Genomic DNA, 25,285 nt, shown 5'->3' with positions numbered 1-25,285 from the left:
ACTTACCACACCTATGTATGAAGTATTTGGCTCAATGGGTTTCCAGGGCATATGAACTGGTTTGGCTCCGTCTCTCAGCTGGTAGCTCTGGCTGACAAAAATCCAAAAAATACTTTAACTTGGCATTATAATCTCAGTGACACCTGCAAAAATGTAAATATTTAAAAACAAAGTAATAATAGTAGTAATACCTACAAATGGTCTGGCAGTTTGAAGCACTGGGGCACTGCTCTCTCTTTAACATGTGCCCTCTTCAATGTGCGGTTTATATCCACGCTGTACATGACGGTTCTGGCTGATGCCGACAGTTTGACCCACAGTTTGTGAAGCTCAGATTTTCTTTGTTTGTCTGGAAACCTTATGTGAAAAATATTGCCATTTAGTCCAAAAAGTTTGTGTACAACTGCATGTAAATGATCCCAAACCACAGGACATACCGGGGTAACAGTTTCCATTTGCTCTCAAAACTAATCTATGGAATTAATCTAGAAAATAATAAAATGTAACCAACTATGTGTGTGTTCTTGTACTTGTAGCTGAGTAAAAACCATTTTTTGTATTTTCCCAACAAAGTGAGGGGTTGGTAGGTTTAGGTATGCATTCGGGTCATGACTAGGCCAGAGAAATTAATTAAAACGAATGAAAGTCAATGAAAAATCCTCATGAATATAGTAAAACACATTTGTGTGAATATATAAAACTAGTCCAGTAATTGCAATATACAAATTCTGCTAATCTAACAAGTAACATGGTTGTAAAAACGTCCAGAGCTAGATCTACTCAGTACAGCCTGGTAGTAAATGTAATTTTCATTGTTTTGCTCTGCTTGTAAATCATATTTACAACCTCCACACTGTAACACTAACATTGTTCCATTATTAATTAAAAAAATCAGTTTGTTTGAACACAGCAAATGTGCTCCTGACTTGGTTTGACAGATGTGTACATAAGGTAATGTTAAGCTGGCATGACTGACCCACTTCACACTTCCCTGCCTGTTTTGTTTCTGTTAAAATGTTTTACTAACCTGTGAAATGTTGGACCTTGTTATCTTATTGTCATAGTGTTAACAGTTAATGGCAAAACATTTCGTCCCCTTTTGAGTTTCTTTGCAGCGTGTCATTTGCCTGACCCAATGCATTGCAATGGCGCCTGTGTGTCATGTGGTATTCACGTGATGTGCAGTCCTGCTACTGGGGAAGCACATCTTGACGGGGGAAGTCGACTCTTCACAGCACCAGGAAGTGAACGGCGGTGACTTCCGCCTTTCTTGGCCTTGAGAAACATTTTTTGTAAAACAAAACCCTCTTACATCAAATTTTATCACATTTTAAACAGTTATTTGGACATAAAAAACAGGGTTCCTACACCACCAGGAAAAGCAGAGATGCGCCAGTCAATCGGCCAGAAATCTGAATCCAGTTTTTCCTTGATCAGATCCGATGGGTGATTCCGAAAAATCGGACATGCCGATTACCTAAAACAAAGTACTCCCAGCATTTCTGGTCTATAAACACATCAGCGGACAGACGATATCGTTATTAACTTTTTGTGAACTTAATTAAGAAATGTATAAATTACTACTATATGCTTTGATACATTAATGGGGATATTGTTTTATTAATTAATTTTCTGTTGTATTCAAAACTACATCTGTCAAATAAAACTGAAGCCGTCGTATGGAACACGTTTTTCTCTTGTGTCACAGCCCTTACGAACAAAATAATTGGTCAAAATCGGAATCTGCAGGTCAAGGGAAAATTGAAAATCTGGATCGGTCAGGAGAAAAACTCATTCACAACACCGGAAAGTGAGCCGCGGTGACGCAGGATGAGGAAGGCGGCGTTCGGCGCACTCGCTGGGAACTGAGTAGAGGAACGGAAAATGGCGGACCTCGAAGACGTTACGCTGGACGGGAGACCGCTCCAGTCCCTCCGTGTAGCGGACCTCAAAGCGGCTCTGGAGGAGAGGGGGCTGTCGAAAAGCGGCCAAAAGAATGCTCTCATTAAAAGGCTTAAAGGGGTAAGGTTTACAACGAAACGCGGCGCCGCTGGTGGCTCCCCAGCTAGCGTTAACGATGAGACGGGCTGATGCTCTCCGGAGAGGGCCGATAACTGAGTGTCGTTACTGCCGAGCGGAGTGGTGGAGTTAATCAAGGCTGACCCCAGCTGTTAAATACGTGCTTCTTCAGTATACTTGCTTGCTCCAGCTCTGTCTGCATCCCCTTGCCGAGCTTAAAGCGTGAACTGTAGTTCAGTTGACTTATTAGGTAACCCTAAACTGTTTGTTGGTGTAATGTTGTGCTGTTAGCCTGTTAGCTTCCCGTTGCTAACGCAGTGAAATGAGCGCTGGCCCGAGCCGCTGGCTCGCTGCTGTGTACACCGTGTTGTCCACAACAAAATAAAGCCCAGTTAATGTGCAGGGCTGCGCTTTCTGTGAGCCATGTTTGCGCCACTTTGTTTACATTTCGTCATATTCCGCCATGAAACTTGGGGTCAATCTCTGTCCCGTCAAACACCGCGGTAGGCGTAAAATGTGCCCGCTGAAATGTTAAAATGTAAAACAAATGCCAGTGGTTGGCACGTTTGCTTTTTTTGTTTTTACTATTGTAAATGTATTGTAAATTGCATCTCACATTTCATTATGTTTACTTTGGGGCTTTGTATCACTTGTTGCACGTTATATTAAATTTGTTGCGAAGACAGGTTTACATTTTATGGTTGCGAAGTTGTTTTAAAAAAAGTTGACCATGACATTGTGCCACTTATTTAGTTTAGATGTATCTTTTTGCATGGTCACTTCTTAAGTTGAACAGAGTTGTTTTTTTAAGTGAGCCCCAGTCTCGTTCTGATATGTTTGCCCACGGGTTGACAGTTGCCTTGCCTGTGTGGGTTAGGTCGGCTCTCATGAACTGAATCTAGATTATTTGCTTCTGATAAGGAAGCTATATTGTATTCATAAGTTTTCTGGTTGCGTATTTCAGTTAGTTTTATCAGTAAGGAACAACAGATACCACATTAGAGAAAAAAAAGAAGATGCGTGAGCATATTTGCTGATACAGTGTTTTACAAAAGATTTCCTGTCCCTTTACCTTTTTCACATTTCATCATTTTACAAACCTGAAGTTCAGAATATTTTTGGTAGGATTATGTGTGTCATACAGACACAAACGTGTGCATAATTATAAATTGGAATAGTTTCTAGGCGCAGCCAAAGGCCGGAGAGGGTCTGGTTTGGGGACCAGAGGATTTCGTCTCTTCTTTTTGCAGATGACATGGTCCTGCTGGCCCCCTCTAGCCAAGACCTACAGCATGCGCTGTGGCGGTTCGCACCCGAGTGTGAAGCGGCTGGGATGTAGATCAGCTCCTCCAAGTCAGAGGCCATGGTACTCGACCGGAAAAGGGTGGCTTGTCCTCTTCAGGTTGGAGGGGAGTTCCTGCCTCAAGTGGAGGAGTTTAAGTATCTCAGGGTCTTGGTCACGAGCGAGGGAAGAATGGAGCGGGAGATCGACAGACGGATCGGTGCGGCTGCCGCAGTAATGGGGACGCTGTGCCGGTCTGTTGTAGTGAAGAGAGAGCTGAGCCAAAAAGTGAAGCTCTCGATTTACTGGTCGGTCTACGTTCCTACCCTCACCTATGGCCATGAACTTTGGGTCATGACCGAAAGAACGAGATCCCGGATACAAGCGGCTGAAATGAGCTTCCTCCGTGGGGTGGCCGGGCACTCCCTTAGAGATAGGGTGAGGAGCTTGGCCATCCGGGAGGAGCTCGGAGTAGAGCCGCTGCTCCTCCACATCGAGAGGAGCCAGTTGAGGTGGCTTGGGCATCTATACTGGATGCCTCCTGGACGTCTTCCTCAGGAGGTGTTCCAGGCACGTCCCACCGGGAGGAGGCCCAGGGGACGGCCCAGGACACGCTGGAGGGACTATGTCTCTCAGCTGGCCTGGGAACGCCTTGGGCTCCTCCTGGAGGAGCTGATGGACGTCTGGGTGTCTCTGCTGAGTCTGCTGCCCCCGCAACCTGATCCCAGATAAGCGGAAGACGACGAGTATGAGGAATAAGAATGATACTTGGTTTTCAACTTTTTTTCTTCAAAATTAAAATCTGAAAGGTGTGGTGGGGATTTGTATGAGTCCCCTTTACTCTGATAGCCCTAAATTAAGTCCAGTGCAACTAATTGCCTTCAAATAAATAATCGAGCTGGCAAGCTTTGAACATCTGATAGAGTATTGTTCAATCAGTCATCCCAAAATTAAAGAAACCTTGCACAACTGAAAACTTAATAAGGCGTGCTATTCTTTTTAAACAAATGGGGTGGGCAAGGAGAGCCTAGATCACAGAAACATCAAGAGGCCCATGGTCACTCTGGAGGAGCTACAGACATCCACAACTTATGTGGGAGAAACTCTGGACTTTAAAATGTGTCTTGGCAAAAATAAATAAATAAATAAAAACAAGAAACTACCACTGCACATCAGCCAGAACACACATCCCCATGGTAAAACCTAGTGGAGGCAGCATCATGCTGCTTTCCGAATGCGTTTTCATTGACATGAACAGTGAATTAAGCCAGAGTAAAGAATATGGGTAGAGAAATCTGCTTAAGAGGCCGGTGACCCCTAAAATAACCATGCCATAGACCTGCAACCCCCTCTCTAAAAATAAACATTTTTACACTCACTTTACATATTTATTTATAAAATACAAAGAAAATAGTTCTATGTATTTTTAAATGAATTGTTTTTAATTACATTTGATAATTTAATTTAATCATATATTATTTAATTATTTCATGGGACATTCACATTTATTTATTTCATATTTATTTATTCAATTCTTTTCTATTTTGGCCTTCCATACACCTCAGCGATCACATGAAATGATTCTTAAAATCATTCGGCGTCCCCCCGCTGGGTGTCTTGTGACCCCCTGGCTGGGTCCCGACCTCCACTTTGAGAACCCCTGGTCTAGATAATAGCATATTCATGTATTAGAATGTCCCAGGCAGTGTGCAGACTTAAATCCACCGGAGGGAAGGGATACAGATAAATAGCCGGTTTTTAGATTTTTATTTTTGAAAACTTTCCTAAACCAAGCGTCATTTTTCTTCCGCCTTTCAATTTTGAACTACTCTATGTGGATGTATCTCATATAATACTGAAAGAATTCATTAATAGTTTTAGTTGTAATGTGACAAAATGCTAAAAAAGTAAAATAGCGAGACTTTGTACCCGAGAGTTACATCCCATATGTTCATCCCTTATTTATAAACCCTCTTGTCTCAATAACAGGCCCTCATGCTGGAGAATTTGCAGAAGACCTCTACTACACATGTTGGACTGCAGCCCAACTCTCAGGTAAATCTCAAACATGCTTTTATTTTAACTTCAAAGGCTGACAGCCTTTTTAAGTATTGATTTCTGATGTATAAATAACTGAATGTGGGTTAACAAAACCCTTCTTAAACGTCTGCTAAAAGTATATTCAGTTGGCTCTGCAGGATTGCACTTGATCATTTTTCTTTTGTAATATATCTATATTTAGATTGGCGAGGAAATGAGCCAGAACAGTTTTATCAAGCAGTATCTGGCTAAGCAACAAGAGCTCCTGAGGCACCGTCTGGAGAGAGAGGCTCGTGAAGCATATGAGACAAATGGTAAGTGCTGTTAGAAATCCCATTGCTGTTATTTATGATACACCTTTTTGGTCTGTTGTAAAATTTGCCATTTTCCTTTTGTGAACAGAGCAAGAGGGCCACACACAGGTTAACAACAGTACATCTTGTCCTCCTCCCACCCAGGTTAGGCTGCTTCCTTTGTTTGTGCACATATTTGAATGTTTTCTAAGGCCTTTGCACATTAAAAAGTATCCTTTTGGTTGTATCAGTGGACTTATAGTGCCATGTAAAAAATATGTGCCTTGTTTTTTTACACATTGTAATAATATAACCAGAAATCTATTGGAATTTTATGTGACAGACCAACATAAATCTTTGCATAATTATGAAGAAAAGGATACATGGTTTTGATTTTTTTTACATATAATAACCTGAAAGGCGTGGTGTCCGTTTGAATTCAGCCACTCTGAGTTGAAACTTTAAAGAACAACATTTTGCTGCAATTACAGCTGCAAGTCTTTTGAGGTGTTACTCTCCTAGCTTCACACATCTAGATGCTGGTATGTTTGGCAATTCTTCTTGCATGTGATTTAGCTCAAACTGAATAAGATTATTTTTTGAAAGTCTGTAATTTACAAAGTCTTGCTACATATTTCTTAGTTGGATTTAGGTCTGACTGCATTGCAACAGATGAATATGCTTTCATGTAAACCTTTCCATTGTATCTCCAGGGGTATGTTTAGAGTCCTTGTCCTGCTAGAAAGGGAACCTCCATCCTAGTCTCAAGTTTTTTGCAGCCTCTGGTTTTCATCCAGGTTTGCCCTGTATTAAACTCTATCGATCATTTTATCAGGTCTGACCAGCGTTCTTGCCCTGCACCCATATAGCATGACAGCACAGTGGGGATAGTGCTCAGATTGATGTGCAGTGTTAATTTTCCACACGCAGGGCGTTTTGTGAAAAGGTTAAGTTTGGATGTCATCTGCTCATGTCTCCTTCCTCCACATGTTTGCTGAGTCCTCCTACCTGCCTTGCAGCAAGCTTTTTAAATAGGACCTTTTGTGGCTTCCTTTCAAGAACACCTTTTTTTTCACTCTTTCATAAAGTTATGGTCACATATGTGGCTCATGGGACAACTAATAGCTGTCCTGTTAGCAGATTCTTCAACCTAAGCTGTTGATCTCTGCAGCTTCTCCAGAGATAACATGGGCTTCTTGGCTGCTTCAAAGATTTAAGGGGACAGCCATGCCTTATTAGGTTTGTGGTTGTGCAATACTCTTTGGATTTTCAGATGATTGATTGAACCAAACTGTGTGAAATGTTCTAAGCTTGGTATATTGTTTTATGACCTAATTATGATTTAAACTTTTTCAGAACTTTCTCCATGGCCTGTCTTCTTTGTTCCTTGGTCTCCATGATGCTGTTTCTTCACTGTTGTTCTCTAACAAACCTGTCAGGCCTTCACAGAACACTTGAATTTATACTGAGATGAAAACACACGCAGGTGGACTCTACACTAAACAAGGGGATTTTGGAAGCATATTGTTTCACCAGATTGTATTTCGGGATATCATAATAAAAGGGGGCTGAATGCATTTTAGTGCCACACCTTTCAGATCTTTATTTGTCATTAAAAGCTGAAAATCATGTATAATTTTCTGGTCACAGTGATTTGGTACTTTCTCTGGGTCAATTACAAAAATAATATTACAATGACGTCTGTGTTGCTAGTCTCTATACTTCTAATAATGGTAATCATAATGCTGCAGAAACTCCAATTCTCATTTTGTTGCACATCAGGAAGTCACACCAGCCGGGCAGCACAAGCCACCTGGGCCCTCCGATGGAGAGGGATTTCTTGGTTCAGTTAATGCAGGTCAGGGAAACAGGAATCAGGAGGCAGATGTGTCCAGTCCCCCTGCTTCTGGCTCTATGGCCATGCGAGCTCCTGCTTCAGAGCAGCGGTCAGAGCGAGGCTCTGCTTCCAGCGAAGTTGCAGGGGACAGTGACGACGATGACAGCGAGGAGGATGGTGACGATGATGAAGACTGGGACAACAGCGCTCCAAGAAGAAGTCTGAGAGAGCCAGCCAGAGTGCCGGCAGCACGGTCCGGTGCAGCGCATCACCCACAACCCCAACAGCAGCACATCCCTTCCCTTTTATCTCCTCAGCTCCGCCAGCCAACACCTCCTCCGTCCCCACCTCCAGAATTGTCTTTCCCCTTGCCTGACACCCCTAAACAGAGCCCGCCTAGTCCCCCTGTCGCCGCTGCCAGGCACTCGCCCAGTTCCTCCAGCTCGGGCTCCTCCAGCAGCGACAGTCGCAGTAGCAGTCCAGAACCACAGAGAAGTGGCCACGCTGAGCGTAAGCCTGGCCCACTTACCCTTCTGGCGCGTAAAATGGAGTCTGAGGGTGCCTTCTCTGGAGGACATTGGCATGGCACTGATGGTGAAGGTGTTAAGCAAGACAGCAGTTCACCTATGGCTTTTCCTGGCAAAGGGCCTCCAGACGGCATGGGTTCTACCAGTATACTTCCAGGCACACATTCAGCCCACATCCAAATACCTGTGAGTATACGCAAGCCCGCTGTAGCTGAAGAAAGAGACAGGGAGAGGGTGATTGAGATGGAAAGACAAAATACACTTGAGCTGGAAAGGCAGGAAAAACTGAGACAACTAGAGCAAAAACGAGCTGCAGAGGAAGAGCGAGAGAGAGCCATCGCACTAGAACAGGAGAGGGTTGAGCGACAGCAGGCCTTTGAAAGAGAAAAGGCTTTGCAGCGAGAGCTTGCTCAAGAAAAAATGAGACGGGAGATGGAAGAAGCCTTGGCTAAAAAAAGGGAGGAGCAAGAGAGAGCCATGGAACTAGAAAGGCAGAAAGAGCTTGAAAGGGAGAGAGTGTTGGAGGAAGAACGTCTACAGAAAGAGAGGAAGGAGAAGGAAAAACGGAAACAAGAGGAGATGGAGAGGGCGATGGAGCTAGAAAGAGCCAAGGAGAGAGAACGGGCTCTTGAGCAGGAGAGGTTTGAGAAAGAGCAAGCTCTGGAAGCTGAAAGAAGAGAGAAGGAAAAGCTAGAGAGAGATAAAGCTGCTGAGCAGGAGAGATTGGAAAAGGAAAGGATTGAGAGAGAAAAAGCTCTCGAGAAGGAAAGATTGGAAAAGGAAAGGATTGAGAGAGAGAAAGCTCTCGAGAAGGAGAGATTGGAAAAGGAAAGGATTGAGAGAGAAAAAGCTCTCGAGAAGGAGAGATTGGAAAAGGAAAGGATTGAGAGAGAAAAAGCTCTCGAGAAGGAGAGATTGGAAAAGGAAAGGATTGAGAGAGAAAAAGCTCTCGAGAAGGAGAGATTGGAAAAGGAAAGGATTGAGAGAGAAAAAGCTCTCGAGAAGGACAGATTGGAAAAGGAAAGGATTGAGAGAGAAAAAGCTCTCGAGAAGGACAGATTGGAAAAGGAAAGGATTGAGAGAGAAAAAGCTCTCGAGAAGGAGAGATTGGAAAAGGAAAGGATTGAGAGAGAGAAAGCTTTCGAGAAGGAGAGATTGGAAAAGGAAAGGATTGAGAGGGAAAAAGCTCTCGAGAAGGAGAGATTAGAAAAGGAAAGGATTGAGAGAGAGAAAGCTTTCGAGAAGGAGAGATTGGAAAAGGAAAGGATTGAGAGGGAAAAAGCTCTCGAGAAGGAGAGATTGGAAAAGGAAAGGATTGAGAGGGAAAAAGCTCTCGAGAAGGAGAGATTGGAAAAGGAAAGGATTGAGAGGGAAAAAGCTCTTGAGAAGGAGCGATTGGAAAAGGAAAGGTTAGTGAGAGAGAAAGCTCTCGAGCAGGAGAAATTAGAAAAGCAAAGAATTGAAAGAGAGAAAGCTGCAGAGTTAGAGAGAATTGAGAGAGAACAAGCTTTACAACAAAGAATAGAAAGAGAAAAGGCTCTAGAGCAAGAAAAATTGGAGCTGGAGAAGAAGGAAAAAGAACTAATTGAGAGAGAGCAAGCATTGGAAAAAGAGGAAAGACAAAGAAGAGAGAGAGAGGAAAACAAGCAGGCTGAGAGACAGACAGCTCTGGAACAAGACAAAATGCAGAAAGAAAGAGCTGAAAAGGAAAGGACACATCAAATCAAGAGAGAAAAGGCTTTAGAACTGGAGAAAGTAGAAAGAACACAGGCTCCGGACAAGGAGAAGGCTCTGGAACAGGAAAGATTGGAGAAGGAGAAAGCCAAGAAGATGGTAGAGCCACAGAAGAAGGCACTGCAACATGAAAAAGAGAGAGGGAGTAACCTTTTGCCTCCAATAAGTGGCAGTGAGCTGGGTGTCACTGCCCAGCCTGCCCCAAACCAGAAAGACTTCCATCCTCCGTTGGCCCAGAGTGAAGCCCAACCCGTAGACTCTGGTTCCACGCCTCTTTCTCCACAATCATCACTTAAGAAGTTTCGCTTCTTCAGGGACTCTCCAGGACGACCTCAGTCCAGTTCGACCTCTATCGTTATCAAGCGGCCCCGTACATTTTCGGATACACCCCAGCCTCGGGTATCCCCCGTCACCTTACCTACCAGTGCTGGGGAGCAAAAATCAGGAGGACACCTGTCCTCAACTGACCAGGAAGACACACAGATTCAGTCCAAGCAGGATGTTACCGCTGCATCTGTAGGTTCTACAGGGACTGGTTCTGACAGCCTGAATGCCAATCGAACAACAGTGAACCTAGTTCCCAGAGAAGAAGGATCCAAGGTGGAGAAAATTGAGGCAACATTGCCAAAGACTGGAGAGTCTGTTGAGGGGAAGGATGGTAGAAAAGACTCTTCAATCCCTGAAGATAAGAGGGGTAGAGAGGCAAAAAAAGCAAGACGATCATCGTCCAATGATTCCTCTTCTTCAGAATCTGGGTCATCGTCATCTCGATCATCTGGTTCATCCTCATCTTCTGAAGATAAACTGATCTCTCCCTCCAGGAGTAGAAGGGTAAGCCCTCCAAATTCTATCTTTGTTTTCTCCTTGGAAACAAATAAATCAAGTGACAAGAATTTACGTATAGTTTGAATAATTATGGGCTGGTATTCTCACCCTATGATAGCATTGAATAAAAATACCACTGTATCGACTTAGAAATTGAAAACAGAATGTATGTTAGGGCTTCGATACAGTACATATTAATTGTTATGGCAGTATCACTGTATTAAGGTTGGGCGATTGGATGAATTTATCGACCATTGACGATAGGCTGAGCCCTTTAACGGTTGTTTTTTTTAAGAGCGATGTTTCTTTTCTTTTTTTTTTTTTGGGCCTACAGGTTAAGGGCACAACATAGTTGGGCGTAGCTTACTTGACTCTACACGTGGACTTAAAGCGGACGTTCACCAGACTTTTACAACCGCGTACCCGGTGTCACACAAACTGCTCGGCGGGGAAACATTCTCCTCGTCAAACTGTTTAAAATGTGACACACTGCTCCGAGCAGCCGGTAGCACTTATGCGAGTGATAGCATAGCATACTCAGCCAAATGGTGAACGCGTAAATGCTCATGCAGGTTCGCCGTGTTTGAGTCCTTTGTTGGCACTATATGTCTGCACAAGCAGCAAACTGCTTTAGTAACGCACTGTGGTGTAACTCTTTCATCCGGTTTAAAGCCAAAGTAATACAAATAGACAATTTTGTATTTTTGGACATTTGTGCTCTACATTGGTAAACAGTCCGTGGCTGTTATACATTGTTCTGCCCCCAAAAGACTCCAAACATCACCTGCACGAATATATCGCCTATCGCCATTTGTTTGACTGATGAGTATTGGTTGGAAAAATGTTACATATCGCCCAGCCTTACAGTGTATGCAATATGCATATCGTAAAAAACTTGAATAAGTGCTTTATCGTTGTTTAGGTACATGCTTTCAGGGTCTCTATGACTGAATTCAGCTTTTTTTAAAAATAAAACCTTGTTGTTGAGATTGCAATATTGACGTTTTTGTGTTTGCTATTAAACCAAAGCCAAAAGACAATAACATGTTTTAATTGTTTAATGTTTAATTAATTATTCACCACTTGCAAATTATAAATTTTTTGCTTGTTTTGCCTTTGTTTCTTATTACCGCCACATGCTGGACTAATGGTGTAGTGGATTTTTCTTCTCAAATTTCCCATATGTCATTAGGCTGATTTAAATACATTTTCACAGCAGCGGAAATAGACAGCACACAAATGACCCAGGATTCCTTTTACCTGAGTAAAAAAAAAATCCAAGGTCTTTATATCCCGAGACTTTCAGTGGAAAACAGGCTATTTAATCGGTGTGAAGAAATTAATGTTTTTTTGTTTCATGATTTTTCTGGTCGAGAGCACAACTCATGGTTCCAACAATACAACGGGATGCACATCCTCCAAACAGTTCCACAGTTTCATCCCACAGGCCAATGTGAGAAGGGCCGTTGTGTTCTGTTTGTTAGCAGTAGTTTTCACCTTGGAGCTCTCCCATGGATTTAAATTTATGCCCAGTGTCTTATTGTTGAATCATGAACACTGACCTTAATTGAGGCAGGGTCTTCAGTTTTTTAGATATTCGGGGTTCTTTTGTGAACCCCTTGATAGTCATGAATGAGCTTTTGAAGTATTCACGGTAGCCGCCCACTGCCTGCCAAAATTAACTCTGTAACTTATAAGTGTGACAAAAACGCAAAAATGAAAGAAGTCTGTAAGCTGACAAACACCTTTTTCACAACACTGTATAAATTTACAGAAAGGATAAAGGTTTATTTTGTCAATATTATGTGAGTTTTTTTGTTTGTTTTGTTTTTTCAGTCCTTTTACTCTTTATTACAGGAGGAGAAACGTGAAAGAGGCTCATCACGAATTCCTGTGGAGGCAGCCGAGTCTCAGTCTGAGGATTCAAAAGAGAGCCCAAAGGTCTCCCCTTCTGAAAAAGAACTGCCTGTAGACAGGATTAACACTGCTGATGGAGATGTTCGCACTACAGTCAGTACTATGAGAAAGCTTTATTTCTTCCAGCTGCTTTTTAATATCGTTTATTGTAATCCACCACGGTGTGCACTGAAAAGAAAACAGTACTATGTTTTTCATTCTGCTGGCTGGTAATTGATGTAATTATTATTATGCTTTGATTACAGCTATTTTTGTACTTTAAAAAAGACAATAATTGTACTGAGTTGAAAAACAAATTGGTTATTTTTACAGTCTAATTCAGTTATATTGTGTCAATTCACAGCAAGCATTATTTTAGGACACTGTACAAGACAAACAGGTCCAGTTTATGTCCAGTTATGTTGAATTCAGTTTCAACCCAACAGTTCAGTTTGTAGGGCTGAAACAATTAATCGGATTAATCGATTATTGAAATAATCATCAACTAATTAATTCATCATTAACTAGACTATACAGACTTTAAAACATGCCATTTGCTCGAAAAACAGCCCACTCAGAGCAGTAATTGGGCCATAATTGTAAAAACAATTAGATATTTTTTGCATTTAAGATGAAAAGCCTTCTTTGTCAGTAAATGTGCTCTCTAGAACTCCTCGAGTGCCATAACTTTAGCTTCACTCGGTTCAGATTCTGAAAAATATCTCCTATTAAGCATCTTTTGCTATCCGATTATTAATTGGTTAATCAAAGAAAATAATTGAGAAATTAATCAATTATCAAAAGAATCGTTAGTTGCAGCCCTATCAGTTTGTCCCAAGTACAAAACACTAGCAGCTGCTGTTGATCATAAAATCCTAGTTGGTAAACAGTTGCGTAAGGAAACCAGCAGCTTCTTTATAGCAAATTTAACAAAGTTAAGATTTGCACAGGTCCAAACCCTAAAAAAATGTATCCTTCTGTTAGTTTGAATATTGACTGAAATGAAGGAAAAATTACCAATTTCAAACACATTTCAAGAGATGGTTATAAATTCAATCAGTTTGTAAGGTGTTTTGAATCTAATTTGAATTACCTACTGAAATGAAACTTTGACCTTTTCACATTAAGGAAGCTTTACCTTTCAGTGTGCAGTTTGTTTTATATTTTCTACCTTTTTTAATCACCAGAATCAAGCGACCAAGGCAACAAGGACAGAGGATGCAAACAGGAAGAGAAAACACAGTGAGGTGGAAGAAGAAAAGCAACAACTAAGGTTTTTTTTCCTGGCTAAAACATTACTGTAGTTTTATCTGTGCAACTTTGAGCTGCCACTGTTTCCTTTTGCTGAGTAAGACACAGAAGCACCTATAATTGTAAGCAAAAAATGCTAAGACCCTCTTTTAAAAATGTCTACCAAAAAAACACACTCAGAGTTTCTTACACACTCTTAAAAAGTCTGTAATTTGATGCAAGTATTTTTAAGGTCTGGATAAGAACGGGAAAATATCTGTATTTCAAGACTTTAACCCTTGTTACACTGTCTGTATGATTACTATAAAAGAAAATAAAAAGTAACTTCATCCATACACACACACACTCACGTATGATAAATATTTGATTTGTATTTTTAACCCTACACAGGCAGGAGAAAGAGGCTGCAGTGGCAGATCCAGAAAAGTATTCCGAGTCCAGCGAGGAGGTAAGGCACCAGAGGAGTCCTGAAGCATGTTGAATTATGAAACGGTCGTCGGATAAAGACACAGACCAGTGTGAACCTTTCTTAAATTTGATACTCGTGTGGGTTTTGATCTCTGTTTATCAGTTTAATGTATCAGTTTATTTCAGAGCAGGGCGATAAAACAATAGCAAATGTATCTCGATATAATGTTTCCTCAATAGATATATGAGAAAGGGTCTATATAGACCTCTAGTATACAGATAAGATGAATAGCCAATAAGATTAGAAGTTACTGTGCGCTGGACCAATCATGTGGCTGGAATAAAGCTATGCAAAGTTACATTGACGCAGACTGATTTAAAAATCAGCCCTAGTTTACTTATAGTGTTAAAATGGAAACTGCCTTTTTGATCTCCCTGTTTTTAAAACCTTTGTTGGAATTACCATCAGCAGTAACAGCAATGCCGTTTTCATACCTCAGCTGATTTTTAACTTCCAACTGATTGCTGATAATTCTTCTATTGCCTCTATTGGTACCTGACTACTGCCTCTGCTACTGCTGCACCTCCGCCTCTTTCACTGGCCTAAAGAGTCCAGGCTTGATCACACATAATCCTACAAGGCTGAACTTCAAAGGAACGTTCCTGACAGGAGAGACTGCCTCAAGATGGCATTCAGGAGCTATTAACTGGATCAGAACATTCAAAAGGAAATGGCAGCCTCTTAAGGATTTCTATTTCATCTTGTGGCCCTTTGTTTTTACGGTCGGTAGAAGGAACATGAGCAACAAAGTCTCTGTAAGACATTTTTGCTGCAACCACTGGAATATGAACTGCAACATGGTTGAAGGGACACTTGGATTTTGTTTGATCTTTGAAACCAGAAACAATGTACTCTCTGGATTGCCTTTAGCTGGACTTTAAATTAATTTTTATTTCATTTAAAATACATAAAGACTCGCTGCCTTATGTGGCTGCAGACAACTGAACATTTAAGTGGATCTTGTGGATCTGTGAACACAGAGACTGGTTTGGATCTCATTGAATTCATCCCTTCTTCTATTGGTTCAATCGTGGCACATCCACAGGACTCATACCAACACTCAGTCAGTGACCTGAACCAAGACCACAGTCCCACCAGGCTTTCAGACTTCAGTCCCAACATCTCAACCATCTGTGATTGGACCCTTGTTGCCTAGATACAGTACATGCAGTCGTGATTGGGCCAAATCCATTCCAGTAAGGATCAGGTGTCAGTGGCTCCAGGGAATAAGTAGATCTTACTCTGTGTCAAAATCCGTATTTGTTTTAAAGATTGATCGTAATGTTGGCGAGAGAATTTATCTTTATCTTTCCTCTGGTCTGAGGAAGTATTTACCTGTTTATCTCCTCCCAGCTTGACCTTTGTCTATGCTGTCTGAGTCTCACCTTTCCCATGTGTTTTGGGTTGTTTTTTATTTTGTATTTCTTTGTTTTTCAGACGCCGAAGGCTTTCTCCGCACGTAAGATCTCCCTTAGCAGTAAGTACATTCCTGAAATTTAAGCTCTTCTTTTACACTCGTCAGTAGGTTTGGTCCTGTGCCTGTGTTTCCCTAATAAGTTACATTACTTGAATAATTTGTAAAAGCGATTTTTATGTAACTGTAGAAATGATTAACTATGCATATTATCTAAGTGAAATCAATGTTTAGTCACATATATTTATTCTGTATCTTTTGACGTTCCAGCTAGTAAACCGTCTCCAGGCAGCGCAGAGGTGGAACATGAGACCGGGGCCGTGGCAGGTCGCAAGAGGAGGTGGGGGTCCAGCACAGCCGTCACTGCCAAAAAACCTTCCATCAGCATCACCACTGAATCGCTCAAGGTATTTGCAGCAGATTAAGATACAACCAACACTGTGGTGTATTTCAGATTGATCAGTAAGGTTGTTCAAGCTTATATTTACAATAGTTTGTAACCTTGCAAAAGGTTTTGTTCGCCTTCAACTGTTTCACATTTTACAAGTTACAATCGCAAACCTTATTGCATGTTTTTTTGACTAATGCGCAGTACTAGTGAAAAGGAAGTAAAATGGTGCGTGGTTTTCAGTGTTTTGTTTTCAAATGAAATTGTGGTGTGTGTTCAGCTGTTCTTTATTCTGATACCTCTGAATAAACTCTAGTGCAACCAGTTTCCTTCAGAACTCACCAAGGTAGGAAATACCACCTGTAGGAAATCTTAGTATAAACCCATCTGTACTCTGAAGGCCTCAATGGTTTGTTAAACAGCATCATGAAGAGCAAGAAAGACAGCAGAAAGAACGTTTAATGCAGAGTTATGTTATAAAACAGCATCTTAAGCTTTAAACATCTCATGGGTCACTGCTTATTCTATCATTTGAAAATGGAAAGTGTGTGGGCTACTTGCAAACCTACCTAGACATGGTCATCCATTGAGAGGCCTGGCAAAGAGAAGCAGCTCAAGAGACACATGGTAACTCTGGAGGAGCTGCCGAGATCCACAGCCCAGGTAGGAGGAACTGTTGACTGGACGGCTATTGCTGTGCACTTCACAGATATGGAAGAGTGAGAAGAAAGCCATGAGACTAAAAGTACATTTCTTTTGGCCTACATTAAAACACTGTTAGGTAAACAACCTAAAGAAAACCAAATAAATGCACCTGACCGCGAAACATGGTGGTGATGTGGGGAGGTATTTCTTCTTTAGGAACAGGGAAGCTGGGAGGAGTATTTACCTGTTTGAAAGGCCCTGTCAGGTTGCATCGGTGTTGGTTTGGGGGTTTAAGTGCGTGACCCATCTACTGAGGCTTTGTTCCTCGCCGCAGAGGTCCCGGGTTGGAGTCCCAACCCTGGCAATGTTGCCACATGTCTTTGCCTTTCTTTCCACCCGTTTCCTCTGTCAAAAAAACCACTGAAAAATAAAGGCCACTAGTGCTGCAAAAAAAAAGCCCCTCTCAAAGTCTGCACCTAAATCCAACTGAGAACTGAGTCAAGATTGGAATATTAATATTGAGAGCGGCCCTCCCTCCAATCTGACTGAGCTTGAGCTACTTTGAAAAGACAAATGGTCAGACATTTTACAATCTAGATGTGAAAAGTTGGTAGAGACATACCCCAAAAAACGTCTGTCTTTTGTGACGGATCAGGGGGGTTGAACATAAATGCATACCACAAAAAAAATGTGGAAACCATGTCTCATGTTCCTTTCATTTCCGAATAGTCAACTACTTTGCGTTGGTGCATCATAAAATCTTTTGTAAATAACTTTGTAAATACCGCCTCTGTGCTCAACAACACCAGTACCCGTGTTCCCTTTTTCCTTCTATTAGTCCCTGATTCCTGACATCAGGCCGCCTGTAGGCCAGGAGGCTGTAGTCGACCTACATCCAGAGGAAGCTGCTCTGTCTGGGACTGAGGATGAAGACCGGGAGCGTTCTGACCAGGACCTTCAGATCCGACGCACCGTCACACAGGTGATCCTGCAGCTCTTACTTTTTGAAAGGATGATTAGGAACGAGTCCATTCGTGTTGGAATTCAGACCTTTGCTCTGTTTTCTCTTCTTAGGTGGTGCCTATTGAAAGCCAGGAGAATGGACAAAAAGAAGCAAAAACAATGAGGCGGGGAGACTTTGAGGAAGAGGATTCTCAGGTAGAAGGGGAAAGTATAACAGCCCATGAGGAGCAGATGGACACGTCTCTCCCAGCTGCTGTGGAGACTCAGTCGCCAACACTAGCGAGCCAAGATACTGAAACCAACACTGGTAATACTTTCACTTTTATATAGCATTAAATTCATAAGAAACGGTTCCTGACATTTGTTTCACATCTTAGCCAACTGTTCTTCTGTTTTTACAGTTTTAGTATTAGTGTTACATTAATAAAGCTGTTCCTAATACTTTTTCAAGGTTAAACATTTTTTCTTTTTATTAAAAACTAGTTAATAAAATTTGTAAATGGCTGTTTTCTATCCCAGTGACACCCAGCGACACCCTCATTCGTCGCTCCATCAGCCAGCAGAAAACAGGCGTTTCCATTACTATTGATGACCCGGTTCGCACAACAAGGCAACCTTCACCACCTCGAGGCGAAGCCTCCAGCATTATTCACATCTGGAACCTGGTGAGCAGCAAAGTTTAATATTATTTCTTCATTTCTGTTCAACATTGGTTCCATGTCCACATGAACAAAGGTCACAAATCTTATATTCATACTGATTTCAGTAAGCAGACCCAAAGTCCAGTATGGTTTAAATGGTTTCCTGCTTTGCTCCAATGGGTGATAATGGTCTGCTGTTTCAGCTGCCTACTTGTGGAAAAATTACTTGAAATGTAGAAATGAAATTAGATTATTTTCTGACTAAGTGTGGAAAATAACTGAGGATGAAAAAAAACAACTTTAATTTTATGTTTTATTCTATCTTAAAAAAGATCTATGGTTTCATATAAGGATTTAAATTTATATTACAGACATTACAGTTTCGAATTTGGCCATCGATCATTTGGTTCTTGAGATGCTAAAAGAGAAGCGTACTTATTCAAGAACATCTAAGAGCTGATATTTAAGATGTGTCCCTACTCACACACAGGTGATTCAGATATCTGAATTAACTCCTCAGCATATCGTCAGGTTCTGTTAGGCCCTGCTAATGAACCATTGAGTTGCTCCAGGTCTGTTTGACCAGGGAAATGTCTAAAACATGGAGGTCTTGTGGACTGAAGTGGGCAACCCCTGTTCTAGAAGGAATAAGACCAAAGCGGACTCTTATCAACTTAAAGTGCAGTAAACAAAAAAAACTATGATAAAAGATGATTTTATGAACGTTCAAACCATTGTTGTCGTTGCATCAGGCGGTTATTTACGAAGTAGCCAGTGAGTGGGAAAAGGAGGCAACCAATGATCTTCCTGACTGAAACATGTACTGAGAGCATAATGCATAAAGCATTTCCAGTCAGAGTAACTACCGAGCAGAAAAGAAAAGCAGTGAAAACATATGTAAAGTAGCTTTACCTAAACTGCTTTAATGTACTATTTTTATTACACCGCCGTACTTTTCTATTTGGTAGTTATTCTGACCAGAAAATCCTTCTCGGTATGTTTCACCCAGGAAGATTATTGATGACGCACCACCTCCAACCTGCACTGTTTGCGTAAATAATGATTTGCTTCTATGTAAATAACCCAAACCCAGCCAATAAAAACATATCAGTGCCAAAAATAATGTTAGGCTCTATTTTTAAGTTTGTGTAGCTTTGAACGTTTATTACATATTGTTTATTTTTTTGCACTTGTTTACAGATGTTAATAAGCACTATGTAATATTTTATTCAGGTAAGGCCATTCACACTCGGCCAGCTGAAGGAACTGCTCAGCAGAACTGGCACTCTGGTGGAGGAGGGCTTCTGGATCGATAAAATCAAGTCCCACTGCTACGTCACTGTAAGTTATTACCTAGATTTTTTTTTTTTTTATCCATCTAAGAACACATAGAGACTAGGGTTGGGCTTTAGGAGAATTCAAACGATTCCGGTTCCTAGTGATTCTTGATCCTGATTGTTTTAAGAGGCAGGCTCAAAAAGTTTACATGGTTTAAAGGAGCTAGCTAACCAGAGTTCTTTCTGGATGAGATAGTCTGAACTCTATTACTGCTTTGCTTTACCGACCTAAATGTTGTTGAGTCCACATCTGGAAAGGGATGCAACCTTGCTGTATATCCTATAACCTTTCTGTGGCATCTGTGTGACATCTTTCCCTTGGACGCCATGGTGAACAATGTAGCACATCAGAGTCTGGTTAACTGTTAGCCTGGCTAAGGAAGCAATATCAGGATGTTTGTTTGTCTATGAAATGTTCAGTAGGTATTTGAATTTGATTCGACCCATCGTTCTAGGTTGAGTTTAACTTGTTAGCGGCCTCGGTGTTTGTATAAGATGTATTTTATTGTTTATTACCTGTTTCTGACTGCGTGGAGGTGCTGGTCTGAGTGATGGAGCTGGAGGAAGAGGCAGTGGGGGGAGGCTGGCACGGCGCGTCAAAGACGGGGGGCTTAGTTACTTTTACACAATGAGTGTAGAGGTGTTTAATCATGTAGGTCGTGCTCCCTATAGTGCATGGTAAAATCTTATTGCATGTGTTGCACTGAGCCGACTGGCCTTTCTGTTATTAAAGATAAGCCTCACTTTCAACCACAGCAGTACACTGTCAGTGGTTGTGTACACACTTCCTGCAGATTCTTCTTCGTTGGTGTTCGGTGGCTTCTTCTGGTCTGCGGATAGGGTATCGAAACTAGGAATCAAAAGTTAAAAATGTGCACAATAACAGGAGAATCAGAATGTTAGGCTACGTTCACACAACCGGTTTTTGACGCTAAATTCTGTTCTGTTTTTTTGTAGTCTGAATGGTCCACGACCCTGAAGCGACCCGCATGTAAGGACGAAAAAATTGACAGCACAGCAGCATATTGTTTACGAGAAGTAAAAATGGATGTCTGCGTTTGTGTGTCATTTAAGTTGTTGCACAAAGGGGGCTGAGAATATTATATGACCATATCATCACAAGATGAAGAATTGTGAGGTGGAAAACAGAGCACAACCATTAACTATGACCTTTCGTGGAGCAGTGACGATGTGGAGGCGTAGTTGGAGCCAGGACAATGACGTAAAAGTCAGGTGAAACGCTACATGACCGTTCAGATTGCGGACGCTTTGAAGACGATCAGATGCGTATCAGAGTTAGTACCACATCCGGAGGTGGCACGATTCCCAATTTTTTGGGAGGTGAACAATTTGGATTTGGGTCGCATTTGCCTGTTGTGTGAATATAGCCTTGGTTCTAGTGAGTCTGCTCCAGAGTAGCGGTGGCTACAATGTAGCCTACCAATGTCAGTGTGTGAATGGGTGTATGACTGATTGTAGTGTAAAGGTCTTTGGAGTCCTTGGACTTGCTATACAGCGCAGGCCATTTATCATCCCGGTTCCGATGGATTCTCAAGACTCTGTGCCCAACCCTAGTTGAGACTGATTGTGGTCATTGAAAGTTTTTTTTCTGAATCTGTCTCTGGATAGTACTCAAGTATTGAAGAGGCAGTCGCTACACGGGCAGCTCTTCATGGAGTGAAATGGCCTCAGAGCAACCCAAAGGTTCTTAGAGTGGACTTCTGCCAGCAGAATGACGTAAGAACCTTTAAATTGGTGTTCTGTGTTACACTGTCAGACCTTTGCTATTTGTTGCTACATTGTGTAACTCTGCTTTGTAGTTGGACTACCAGAGAAACTCCTCGGTTACAGCCGACAAACCCGGAGGAGAGGACACAGGACCTGCCCCAGGACGAGGACGAACATCAGGCCTTCCCTCTCTTCTCCCTGAGCGGGACCAGTGGGCTGAGCGCGAGCGGGAGATGGAGCGCAGAGAACGGGCCCGAGCAGAACGGGAATGGGATCGAGACAAGGTTAAAGAGTTTGGGAAAGCTGGAGAAGAGAGGGAGGGAGGTCCCCAAAGGTCGCAGTCCAGAGAGAGACGACGAAAGGAGAGAGGAAAGAGCAAGGAGAAGAAGATAGAAAAGAAGGGTAAGAGATGGACGTTTCACGTTAGAGCCTTTAATCTGTATACAGTGAATTTGATAATCAGTCAGTCAGTCAGTCATTTTCTACCGCTTATTCCATAGTGGGTCGCGGGGGAGCTGGTGCCTATCTCCAGCAGTCTATGGGCGAGAGGCAGGGTACCTGCAATTTGATAATCATTCTTGTTAAATGTTTTTTCTCTGGAAACAGCCGAGGATCCCCCTGCAAAGCTGCTGGATGACTTGTTCCGCAAAACCAAAGCGGTTCCCTGCATTTATTGGCTCCCACTCACAGAGGAACAGGTGAGAACCAAACCACTTGCTAACTTTTCAACGTTTTTTTTTGTCATGTTACAAACACGGTAACTTAGTGTATTTTATTGAGATTTGTATGTGACAGAACAGCACAACATAATAATTATGAAATTAAAGCAAAAACATAAAAAAAAGCTTGTTTTCAACGTTTCTTTATTACAAAAATCTGACAAGTATGCCACGCTAAATCCCCCAAATAAAACTCAGCCAATCAAAAGGTTTAGATCAAATCATATTTATATTTAGATGTACAAAGCTGTCATACACCAAAACCCTGCAGGGAGGTCTGCATATTTTGGAATTTTATTTGTGAACATTTTTGAAAATCGTCGACCTTTTTCCTTCAGTGTTTCAACTGTTCAAAGGGTGTGAATATTTTGCAAGGCACTGCATGGTTTGTTGCACAAATGTACACAGACAAACATCTTCTTTTTACTTTTCTCATTTTAGTTTCTTCAACGTGAAGCTGCTCGAGCAGAACGGGTAAAAGAGCGCGAGGAACGGCGGAAAGAACGTGAGAAAAAAAGGAAAGAGGAAGAAGAGGAGGAGGAGAAGAAAAGGGAAGAGGAGCGCAAGGAGAGAACGAAAGCCGCAGGCACCTCTACAGGAAACCGGAGTGAGGGTGAGAAGGACAAGGGCCGAGACCGGGAAAGGGGCAGAGGTCGAGACAGAGACAGGGAGAACGACAAACGCAGGGACGGGTACCGTAGGCCAGGGGGCAGCGGAGCGGCCTCCGGCCGGCGCTCACGCAGTCGGAGCGAACCAAGAGAAAGGAGGCGCTGATGGAACTGTCATGGAGACCACCCTCCTGCATTTGCCTTTCACTACATGTACTTTGTTACAACAAAGACCCAACAGAGGACCAATTGATGTCATTTCCATCTCCAAAAGTCATTTTTTTAAAGCACATCTACGCCCCCAGTCATGCTAAAGGAGACCAGGATGTGTGCAGTGTCGTTTTCCAGAGTGTCTCAATCATTTTCTTTATGCCTTTGCCAATCTCTTCTTTCAGTCTTTGTCCTGATGGCGTAGCAGAATGGCACACTGGACAGTTTCAAAATACTACAAAGTCCACTTTTTCTTCAAAGTGTAGATGCTGATTCCTAATTTCTAAGCAGCAGTTGACACTTCTGGGGTGAGCGTCCTGCGATTTGCTGAGAACTTCCTTTGTTGCTGCATGTAGTACAAGGCTACGTTTGCCAGTCTTGCCTAAAGAGAAAATTTGATCTTCTGCGCAGAGGCTCGCAGAAATCCGAAAATATCCAAATCCATGTTCTGCATTTTGTACAGACTTACAATATCTGCAAAATCAAGTCTTTAAATAAGGCAGCTCTGGTTTATTTTTCACTTAGTGTAAAAACTACTAAGACAATGCAGTGTTCCTGTTTCTCTGTTAAGAGAGGAGATAATTCTCTGTGGGAGAGAATCCATCACAACTAACCCAAGTTCGGATTATGTCCTCATTGAACCTCTTCTGTCCATCTTTCCCTCCTCCAATCCGGTTCCCTAATCCTGGCCTGTCAGTACAGGCCTGAGAGGGGAGGTCGCGTTATGTTTTCCCACCAATGGTTTTAATATTGTTTTTTTAATCGTTATTTTATCATTTTAGTACAAAGATTTCCTTTTGTTTTTAATTCTTTAAGTACGCCTATAAGTGGTGAATGTACAAATAATAAAAAAATTGAAGTTTGAAATGATTGTGACATTTTTATTTTCCATCTGAGCTGCACAGGATTTTTTCATCCAAATTCTTCTGAACTGTGAAAAAGTATTTCTCCTGTTAAAGATTTTGTTTTATGTCACGTTTCTGATCATCGTATTTTAGAATTACTATAAGTGGAGTAAAGTTTTCAAATGATGAATTGAATTGGGGGAATATTTCACCCAAACCAACCTATGTGGAAAAAGTAATTGCCCCCTAAACCTGACTGCGTTGTGTCTTTCACATCGCTTTGGAGAAGTTCTGGCCCACATTCTTAGGGGGTTCCACTATGAACGTCCTATTTAATGCCACACACCTCAAATGGATTAAGCCTGGACTTGATGCAGAGTGTGGAGCTCTTTGCAGTCGGCGGATGTTTAACAGAAGTCCTGCTGGGTTGAGTGACGCAGGCCTGGGTAAAAGACACGGAGCTCCAGTTTGAGCGCACAGTATCAAGCTTTAAACCATTACAGCTGAACAAACCACCACAGTCGGCCTGTTTGGTGACATAAGGCTGTCTTGGCATCAATCGAATCATTTAGATTCTTAATAAAAGTGCAATAAAACAGTTAAACTGCTTTGTTTCCAGTTAGATGTGATTTGTTAACACATTGTTTTTGGAAAAACAGTTTGGAGCCCCAGATGTGAAAAGGTGCATGGATTTGTACAACAGTCAACTCGAGCACAGACCCGCTTAAAACACGGATGTCCAGAAAATATGTTTTCAAGTATGAAAGGCCTGTTTATTGCCACACACCTGAATTGGATTAAGTCTGGACTTTGACTAGCCCGCTTCAGAACCTTTCTTCTTCATGTATTTAGTTTGGTGGAGTCCCAAAGCGTTATAAATGGCTTTGTAAACCAGACTGATGGATGTCCATAAATTTCTCAGTTGTCCTTGAATTTCTTTAGATCAGGACATAGTTTTAAATATGTTTTAGCACACTCATGTAGTCAGATAGGTTCCGTTTCTGTGATTCTACAGGTCAGGCAATAATCAGACTCGGCGTTGAACTCCTAAAAATGTGGTTAATCGCATTAAAATCTTGATTTAAACGGGTAAATACTATTTCAAATAGAACCAGTTTTGTTTGGATAGCTTTTCCGTTAATAAATGAAATCATGTTTATAAATCTGCATTTTGTATTTATTCAGGTTATCTTTGTAAGATATAAGACATCTTTTAGGGCTCTTAAACATTTGAGTGCAACAAGAAAGCAAAAACAAGAAATCTGGAAGGGGGTTAGTACCTTTCTCACAACTCTGTGTATTCTAAATGTTATTCTGGACTTTACCACTAGGAGTCAGTCATGTTACGTTGACTCAGTCATGACTTTTGGAACAACCTAAAATACATAATGCAGTCAAAAAGGAGGACTGAAGCATAAAACACATCAAACATTTGGGAGCAGCTAAGCAGGTCTGTTTTCCTTCCCTTTACAAAAAGAAATGCAGTTTTACTTTGATTCAACTCTTGTGTTTTCCTGCCACCTGAAAGCATTTAGCAACAGTAGTTTCTCTGTATACCCACCAGTTACTTTTTTTCCTCCCCCTGAATTTATCCTCTTCTCTATTTATTCGCCT

At 41.7% G+C, this 25,285-nt stretch overlaps 1 protein-coding gene across 1 annotated transcript; it reads left to right on the top strand.

Moving 5' to 3' along the window:
* The first annotated feature begins 1,737 nt into the window (after positions 1-1,737).
* acin1a (apoptotic chromatin condensation inducer 1a) lies at positions 1,738-23,693 on the top strand. The gene is made up of 18 exons (XM_047368329.1): positions 1,738-2,022; positions 5,291-5,356; positions 5,544-5,655; positions 5,744-5,799; positions 7,417-10,563; positions 12,415-12,567; positions 13,641-13,726; positions 14,095-14,152; positions 15,611-15,650; positions 15,858-15,994; positions 17,459-17,602; positions 17,695-17,890; positions 18,103-18,248; positions 19,458-19,565; positions 21,191-21,298; positions 21,382-21,691; positions 21,896-21,987; positions 22,450-23,693. The coding sequence occupies exons 1-18, from the start codon at positions 1,885-1,887 to the stop codon at positions 22,780-22,782; spliced, it is 5,430 nt and encodes a 1,809-aa protein (XP_047224285.1). The 5' UTR covers positions 1,738-1,884; the 3' UTR covers positions 22,783-23,693.
* The last annotated feature ends 1,592 nt before the right edge of the window (positions 23,694-25,285 follow it).

The sequence above is a fragment of the Girardinichthys multiradiatus genome, chromosome 6 (assembly GCF_021462225.1).
Source record: "Girardinichthys multiradiatus isolate DD_20200921_A chromosome 6, DD_fGirMul_XY1, whole genome shotgun sequence".
NCBI lineage: Eukaryota > Metazoa > Chordata > Actinopteri > Cyprinodontiformes > Goodeidae > Girardinichthys > Girardinichthys multiradiatus.
Note: the sequence above shows the minus strand (reverse complement) of the source record. Positions and strands in the feature narration are given on the sequence as shown.

Excerpts from the sequence above, each read along its gene's own strand:
- acin1a (XM_047368329.1), top strand. The coding sequence starts at position 1,885 with ATGGCGGACCTCGAAGACGTTACGCTGGACGGGAGACCGCTCCAGTCC. Across the intron at positions 13,727-14,094 it reads GAAGAAAAGCAACAACTAAG|GCAGGAGAAAGAGGCTGCAG; the intron begins GTTTTTTTTCCT and ends AACCCTACACAG. Across the intron at positions 18,249-19,457 it reads TTATTCACATCTGGAACCTG|GTAAGGCCATTCACACTCGG; the intron begins GTGAGCAGCAAA and ends TATTTTATTCAG.